The 9,165-nt window shown below is 38.8% G+C and overlaps 1 protein-coding gene across 1 annotated transcript in view; it reads right to left on the bottom strand.

Annotated features, from left to right (window-relative positions):
* Positions 1-9,165, bottom strand: part of APC (adenomatous polyposis coli) — a 130,751-nt gene that overhangs the window by 22,378 nt on the left and 99,208 nt on the right. Inside the window, exons 9-10 of the mRNA XM_012659545.1 lie at positions 4,024-4,122; positions 862-1,240 (exon numbers count right to left, since the gene is read on the bottom strand). Of these exons, the coding sequence (XP_012514999.1) occupies positions 862-1,240; positions 4,024-4,122 (478 nt within the window). The remainder of the gene's footprint in view (positions 1-861; positions 1,241-4,023; positions 4,123-9,165) is intronic.

Genomic DNA, 9,165 nt, shown 5'->3' with positions numbered 1-9,165 from the left:
GAGGGAGAGAAAGAGAGAGAGAGAATGAGAGTGAGTTCTTGTCAGGTAAAAAGAAGGCCTTACCTTATATACTTACTGTTTTTGGTTCTTGGCTATAGGAATGAAGCAAGTTATGCCCCCAAGGGTCCCAACTCCCATGTTCCTGTTCCCTGCTCCTGAGGGAGAAGGGCTGGTGGCCAAGAGTCCCTTCCTGAGCGAAGAGCTGGGTGGCTTATCACCCCCAGCAACTGAAGCCTATAGCCCAGAGCTGGATGGTGCAACAGGAAGAGCACTGAGCTGAGAGTCTAAAGATCTGGCCTCTGTTCCTGGCTCCACCAGCTGTGAGGCCACAGGCAAGTCTTTTAGCCTCTCTGAGCCTCAGTTTCTTCATTTGTAAAATGGAGATAATACCTTCTCTTCCTACTTCACAAGTGGTTGTGAGGATCAAATAACATAACAGATATAACACAGCTCTGTGTCCACTAAATAGACTGATAAGCAAATGTAACAGATTATGGTCTGGTCCCTAAAAGCTAAAGGGACTTATGTAAAGTCACTTTCTGAGCTTCATCTACGAAATGAAAGAGATGGGCAACATAATTGCTCGAGTTCTTTCTTGCTCTACTATACTATGACTCTATAAATCCCTTGATTTGCTGTTCTTTTTTGGTTGTATAGTAGTGCATATAACATTTTCCTTTGTAAAATTTTGCTAGGGAAATATAGACTTAAGCTTTAAAATATGATAGCAGCATAAATGGCTAATATGAATTTCCCCCTCTTATTCATAAAGACAACATATTAATTAGAAAAGTTTTCTATTCTAAAACTTTTACATTTGCTTTGAAACAGGCACTATGATGTATACTATAGAGAACATACTTGGATTTTTGTCCTGGTCCATGCCTTGTTCATGGGCTTCCTGCCACTCCCAACAGGTTTCACAGTAAGCTCGTATCTGTTCCAAAAGATGAAGGACTCGGATTTCACGCCTGCCTCTCTTGTCATCAGGCTGTGAGTGAATGATGTTGTGGAGTGCTGCACTGGCCCTGGCCCGAGCCTCTTTACTGCCCCGGGAATTTCCCAACAATACAGAGTCTTTGTCATTGCCATGTAAAAGCTGGATGAGGAGAGGAAGACATCCAGACTGTCGCATGGATATACAGCTGTCTTGGGAGCTAGACATAGCTAGCAAAGTTCGTGACATATCATCCTTATCATGAGTACCAAGCATTGACAACAATGAATACACCATTTCCACCTGTGGGCCAAATGAGTTTAGAAACAAAATTATGACTTTAATATCCAAAAGCCAAAACCAATGAAGTGATGAATGGGATATTTATCATAACTCATTACTTAAAAAAAATTTTTTTCAGGATGAAGTTATGAGTATTATTTTAAAATCCATATAACCATCACAATGTGAGTAAATAACAGCAGTGGCAATATATGGTACTGAAAGAGAAAGCAGGTTCTTGCATACTTAAATTACTGTTTGTCTGAATCAGTTGGTGGTAATCCACTGATCATGATGAGTGAATATCAATTGATGGCCCCCCTCCGGAATATGGTTTATCTAAATACTTTACACAGTTTAAAATTTTAATTTACTTCTTTTAATCTATAACTATTATCAATAAGCAGAAAACATTCTTGCAACAATTATAATTTGCTAAGTACTAATTCTCAGCAATTGTTAATTGTCATCAGATAATATTGTTAAAATTATATAATTATACACATAAAAATATTTTTTCATAAAAAGGAAAATGACAGTATCACACAAGGGAGTGACAAAGCCAGGATTCATAGTCACTTTTTAAGAAAAGCAATCGGTAAGCACCAATTACTGTCTGCCAATAAATTCTAAGAATTTACGCAGAAGCAGATTAGAAACAGCAAAACAGTACCCAGTTATCCTGGACCATGATCAGTATCATTTCAAAGCTAGAGGATATTACATAAAAGTAGAGGCTATTATATAAAGAATACATTATCTCTATAAATCAGTGGCTCTCACAGGGGCGATTTTGCCTCCATCAGGACACATTTGCAACATCTTGGAGACATTTTTGGTTGTCCCAATCACAGGGCAGGCATGTCGGGGGCACATAGTAGGTAGAGATCAGGGATGCTGCTAAACATTCCACAATGTGACAAGGAATTATCTAGCCAATAGTGCTGAGGTTGAGAAATGCTGCTCTAAATATGTAAACACATACGTACTTTTAGATATGAGAGTTTTAGAAAGGCCGCATAGGACTGTAGGTAAATGGGTTTTCATCAGACCTAGGTTCAAATTTTGGCTCTACCTCTTAAGAGCAAGATATATGATGCTAGTTAAGTTATCTGATTCTCTGAATCTCAGTTTTCTGAGTTGCAAAATGGAAGAATTTACCTAGCTTATAGGGTTTCTCTGTGAGGATTAAATAAAATAATACATGTATGGGACAGGAGCTGACATTCAAAATATGTAGCAAAGTCTTAATATTATCATGCACAAACCACTTCAAAGGAAACAGTATTCTAATGGCCAGTTTTCACACAATAGTTCTGTTGAATATTAGAGATCTTCCTTATAGTAGAAACTACAGGTTGATGTTGGACAGATCTGGAGTTGAATTTTAATTTAATTTCATTAAGAGCTGCCAAGACATTTTTTTGCTTCCTTCAGTTTTCTCATTTAGAGGAAAAAGAAGACCTAACAGGGTTTTTGAGAGGACCAGATATCATGTACACACAACTGCTAGCACAGTTACTGGCATACAAGAGGTCCCAAGTAGTACCTATTGCAAACTTTGAAAAGGATTAAGTCTCATGTTGACAATATCATTTATTATTCTAAAATTCATTACTTAAATCAACATTGTTATTTCTGTAATACATTTCCTAAGAGCCATTATATTATTTAGAGTAAATAAAGAGTATATGAAAACCATTAACAGAATTATTAATAGAATTCTATTCATAGAATTATTTAAACTGAAAATATGCTGTTTAGTAATATTAGAATTTTATCTTAGTAAAATATTAAAGCCTCTGACATTAAAAAAAAAATAACATAATTATTTTCTTTTCAGACATTATTCCCAAATCCTAAAATATTTGCTAATGTCTGTGATATTCTAAGAAAGCTCACTTATCAGCACTGGGTAACATTCTTCAATAATTTTTCTATCCATTTCAATAAATATTTATTAAACACTCATGTGCAGGCACTGTTAGATGCAGCAAAAGATACATTAAAAAAAAAACAGTCCATTTTCCAAAAGAGAGTTTCATACAAATTATTAGTGATTCAAAGGAGGCAGATGGATTGCATGGGGAGGTAAAAGGGCCCTGGGAATCAGAAAATGTTCTGTGAGGGCCAGGCATGGTGGCTCGTGCCTGTAATCCTAGCACTCTGAAGGCTGAGAAGGGAGGATCGCTTGAGCTCAGGAGTTCAAGACCAGCCTGAGCAACAGTGAGACCCCCATCTCTACTAAAAATGGAAAAATTAGCTGGGCACAGTGGCACGTGCCCTGTAGTTCCAGCTCCTCTGGAGGCTGAGGCAGGATTGCTTGAACCCAGGAGTTTGAGGTCGCAGTGAGCTATGATGATGCCACTGCACTCTACCTAGGGTGACAAAGTGAGACTGTCTCTCAAAAAAAAAAAAAAAGTTCTGTAAAGAAGCAAAGCTCAAGAGTTTTGAAGCCTGGCTACGATTTGACAGCTATTTGTCGTGGGGTAGGAGGTGGTGTGCATCACTGCAGGCAAGGTATCGAGGCAGAAAGTCACAGGGAGTGTTTAGGAAGAAGGAAGTACTAATTTGGCTGGAGCTTAGGATACTTGCAGAGAAGTGGATTAAGAGTGAAAAAGTATAAAAACCCAGATAATTTGGCACTTTATAATCCTCATTTTCTCTTTGTTTATGCTTCTTTGTATTAAAAAAGTCATTTTTTTAAGAGACTTTGAATAAGAATTCTCTAGATAATGTATATAAAGAACGTTCTACCAAAGTATTCATAGCATTAGCAATCAGGGTTTGTATACTTCTCTTACCTTGGTTCCCAGATGACTTGTCAGTCTCCGAGGTGCAGAGTGTGTGCTACTAGAACTCAAAACACTGGCTGTTTCATGGTCCATTCGTGTAGTTGAACCCTAGAAATTAAGCAAATTACAGATATTATAATTTAGATTATAGATAAATATAGATGACTTCATGTTAAGGTACTCCAAATAAACTGTCTTTAGGACAGATAACCAACGAAATATATCATGAAAAATATGGCAATTGCAAATGCTCAAAATGAATATTTTTTACCAATAAACTTATTAAGTATATTTTAGAGAAAAACGAAGAAAAGGTGACTTCTTGCATAAGAGAGTTAAACTACAGTGTGAAAGTAACTAAACATTGAAGAAATTCTAGAGTAATATTTTTTTATAGATTGAAAGAAATAAAATCAGTTAAATATAAATTGATTGATGGAAAGCAATGAGGGAATGTTCAAATTCTGAAATACTCCAAATTGCCAGAAAACTAAGTGTGAATTTGGTACAATCCAAGTTGTCCAAGATCTCAAAGTTTAGAGAGGGCTGTTTGAAATTTCTACTGGAGAAAGACATGAAAAAAACAAATAATTGCAGTGCAATAGGACATAAGCACCATAGTAGAAAAACACATAAAACACTGAAGGAAAACAGGAAGAAGCAACTACCTGCTTACAGACTATTAAAATAAGCAACCTTTAAGGTAGGCCTTGCATGTTGGGATAGGAGACTGATGAAAGAGCCATGCAAAGGTATAAATATGGAGGGCATGGGGTGTCCCGGTTTAATGTGCACAGAATACAAGGTGTATGGTGGGAGATAAAGGTTGGGTTAAGTCATTAAGTATTTCAAGTATCCTTTTAAAAATGTTGCTTTCAAGCTGTGGATGCTGTGGAGTCACTGGACTTTAGGTAGCAGAATGGTACAAACACAATTATGTCTTAAAAACGGTACGGAGAGATCACAGGTGGGAAATTAGGGAGACGGTATTTTAATAGTTGAGCAATTCTGAGGGCACAAACTAAGGCAGTGAGAACAGGGAAGTACAGATGCCCTTGAAGGACACTTAGGGATCAAATTAAATGGCCTGAATAACTGGACGTGAATAAAGAGAGGTTGGGAGTCAAGGACAACTTGGAGGTCCCGAGCTTGGATAAATGGGTAAATAATGGTGCCATTAATGGATATAAGAAACTCAGAAAGATGATGGCTTTCAGTGTGGGAACTGAGCTCACCTTTGAATATACTGATATCCAGTAAGAATGCTCAATGGGCATCTGAAAACATAAGATGCAACTCTGGACAGGAGTGGGGGCTCCAGATAAATATCTGGGACCTATCAAAATATAGGCCATAGCTAAAGCCATTCATTAATGATTAAGAATAATGACTGTATGCCGGGCGCGGTGGTTCACACCTGTAATCCTAGCACTCTGGGAGGCCGAGGCGGGTGGATCGCTCAAGGTCAGGAGTTCAAGACCAGCCTAACTGAGCAAGAGCGAGACCTCGTCTCTCTCTACTAAAAATAGAAAGAAATTAGTCAGACAACTAAAAATATACAGAAAAAATTAGCTGGGTATGGTGGCACAGGTCTGTAGTCCCAGCTACTTGGGAGGCCGAGGCAGTAGGATCGCTTGAGCCCAGGAGTTTGAGGTTGTTGTGAGCTAGGCTGATGCCACGGTGCTCAAAAAAAAAAAAAAAAGAATAATGATTGTAAGAATAGCATTCAATCAGAAAGCAGTATTTGCAGGCACTCTGTTGCAGTTCTCAACCTTTCAAGACAAAAAGCCGTTAAGTTATTTGAGGACAAAAACTTTATTCTGTCCATTTCCGCATTCTTAGTACCAAGAGTAGTCTTAGGCTACAAAGTATTTGCTGAATTATGAATGAAGGAGGAACATGTAGTAAAATCCATGAGAATATTAAGATAGGGGACACCATTGTTGGTTATAATTGTCTTTTAGATACAGATGCTCTAGCTAGTTGGAGAAGAGGTGTGGCAAAGAGAAAACCATGATGGGAGTAATAGGTTTTGAGGATTGTGAGTTGGTACCTCCTACTGTGGAGGATATAAAGGGTGGAATGAGTCAACATCACTGGATATACCACATTTCCCTAAATTTTGGAACCAGTAGGGCTTATAATTTCCTTTTGTGCATAAAGTTCACTTTTGGTGATATGTTAGAAACCTCCCTATTAGCTAGCAACCTTACCTGTTTGCCTCTTTTTTTTTTTTTTTGAGACAGAGTCTCACTGTGTTGCCTGGGCTAGAGTGCCGTGGCGTCAGCCTAGCTCACAGCAACCTCAGATTCCTGGGCTCAAGCAATCCTTCTGCTTTAGCCTCCCGAGTAGCTGGGACTATAGGCATGCGCCACCATGCCCGGCTAATTTTTTCTATGTATTTTTAGTTGTCCAATTAATTTCTTTCTATTTTTAGTAGAGACGGAATCTCGCTCTTTCTTGCTCAGGCTGGTTTCGAACTCCTGAGCTCAAACGATCCGCCCGCCTCGGCCTCCCAGATTGCTAGGATTACAGGTGTGAGCCACTGCACCCGGCCCTGTTTGCCTCTTAACTTTCACTTAGGTAGATAACATAGAAAGGAATGTTAACAATGCATTCCTACCTAAGTGATTAGTCAGGATTCTAATAGGTAATATTAATAATTAAATGTTCATACAGAGATTTCTGAATTTGTTATAAAAGGTCTATAAATAAATAGGTAATATTCCAAAGCTAATTTTTAAGAGGGCTGCTTAGAACTTCCGTAGAAGTCACGTTATACGTTTTCCTGACTAGATTATCCCTAATTGCGTTTTTAAGAAAAAATTGCATTTGTCAAAACTCATTCAATTGTACATTTAAAATATGTTTTATTGTGTGTTACTCTTTCCTCAATCACCTTGATTTTTAAAAATCCCAACTTGAAAGATTTTTTTTTTTTGTTTCCCCATATAAAAGCATGAATATCTGCTTATTCACACTCACATAGGGAAGTCTAGGGTTGGGTTAAGAATACTAGCACAGTCCAGAGTGGCTCCCCTTTCCAGTCTCTAGTTCCCTGTGGGTCTGGATTCTTTATGCTGATCAGTCCTCCAGGATTACTTCTGGGGGAATTGCAAGTTAGCACTCTTCAGGGCAGGGAGCAGGGGCAGCAAGGAAAGACTCACCTTGCATTTCTTTTCATCACCACCAGCTACTGAGTACTTCTAGAATGGTTTTATAATCCACATGCAACCAAACAGCAAATACTGACTGAGCTCCTGTGACTTTCCAGGTAGTAAAGTTAGCCGTTAAGAATACAACTGAATAAGACATTCCCACCCTCACTATACATAAAACCTAGACAAGGACCTCAACATGACAATACATGGTGATTAAATGCTTTGACAGAGACTGTGTGAACAGACAGGAAGGCACTTAACTTGGTCTTGGGAGTATAAGGCTTCCTGGAAAAAGTAGTACCTAATTTTGGACTTGAACTATGAGGAAGAATTTAGCTAATAAGAAGAAAGGGGAATTAGCCACAGGGCAGACCAGACAGAGGCAGAGGCATAAGCAAAGGTCAGAAAGAATATGATGTATTTATGTGTGTGGAGAGGAAGGGGAGGGTGAACTACAAATATTCAGGTTGGTGCAAAAGTAATTGAGGTTTTAGCATTGTTGAAATTTGCCCTTTGATACTGGAATATATTCTTAAATAAATGTGGTTATGTTATACATCATTTTAACACCTATTTCTCACTTTGTGGTTTTTTGCTAATGACTTATTATTTGCTGTTTATTTTATATTTATTTTAGACTATGGAAATGATGTTAGACAAAAAGCAAATTTGAGTGATTTTCTTATTTAAGTTAAAAATGGGTCGTAAAGCAGCGGAGACAACTCACAACATCAACAATGTATTTTGGCCCAGGAACTGCTAACGAACATCCAGTACAGTGGTGGTTCAGGAAGTTTTGCAATGGACATGGGAGCCTTGAAGATGAAAGCTAGTGGCCAGCCATTGGAAGTTGACAATGACCAATTGAGAGCAATCATTGAAGCTGATCCTCTTACAACTACGTGAGAAGGTGCCGAAGAATTCAATGTAGACCATTCTACAATCCATTCTATAGTCATTCGGCATTTGAAGCAAATCGGAAGGGTGAAAAAGCTTGATAAGTGGATGCCTTATGAACCTACTGAAAATTTAAAAAACAGTCGTTTTGAAGTGTTGTCTTTTCTTCTTGTACGCAAAAATGAACCATTTCTCGATAGGACTGTGATGTGAGACGAAAAGTGGATTTCATACGACAACCTGTGATGACCAGCTCAGTGGCTGGACCGAGAAGAAGCTCCCAAGCACTTCCCAAAGCCAAACTTGCACCAAAAATGGTCATGATCACTGTTTGGTGGTCTTCTCCCAGTCTGATCCACTACAGCTTTCTGAATCCCAGTGAAAACATTGCATCTGAGAAATATGCTCAGCAAATAAATGAGATGAACCTGAAAACTGCAAGGCCTGCAGCCAGCACTGGTCAACAGAAAGGGCCCAATTCTTCTCCACACAACCAATCCTTCAAAAGTTGAACGAATTTGGCTATGAAATTTTGCCTCTTTTCGCCATATTCACCTGACCTCTTGCCAACTGCCTACCACTTCTTCAAGCATCTTGGCAACTTTTTACAGGGAAAACTTGCAGGGAAAATGCTTCCATAACCAGAAAATACTTTCCAAGAGTTCGTTGAATCCCAAAGCATGGATTTTTACGCTACAGGAATAAACAAACCTATTTCTTGCTGGCAAAAATGTGTTGATTGTAATGGTTCCTATTTTGATTAATAAAGATGTGTTCAAGCCTAGTTATAATGATTTAAAATTCACAGTCCGGGCCGGGCGCGGTGGCTCACGCCTGTAATCCTAGCACTCTGGGAGGCCGAGATGGGAGGATCGCTTGAGGCTAGGAGTTCAAGACCAGCCTGAGCAAGAGCTACTGAAAATAGAGAAAAAATTAGCCAGTCAACTAAAAATAGAAACAAAAATTAGCCGGGAGTGGTGGGTTGCACCTGTATTCCCAGCTACTTGGGAGGCTGAGGCAGGAGGATCGCTTGAGCCCAGGAGTGTGAGGTTGCTGTGAGCTAGGCTGACGCCACGGCACTCACTCTAGCCCA

The sequence above is a fragment of the Propithecus coquereli genome, unplaced genomic scaffold, assembly GCF_000956105.1.
Source record: "Propithecus coquereli isolate 6110/MARCELLA unplaced genomic scaffold, Pcoq_1.0 Scaffold62, whole genome shotgun sequence".
Classification (NCBI taxonomy): domain Eukaryota; kingdom Metazoa; phylum Chordata; class Mammalia; order Primates; family Indriidae; genus Propithecus; species Propithecus coquereli.
The sequence above is the reverse complement of the archived record's forward strand: the minus strand, read 5'-3'. Positions and strand labels throughout refer to the sequence as shown.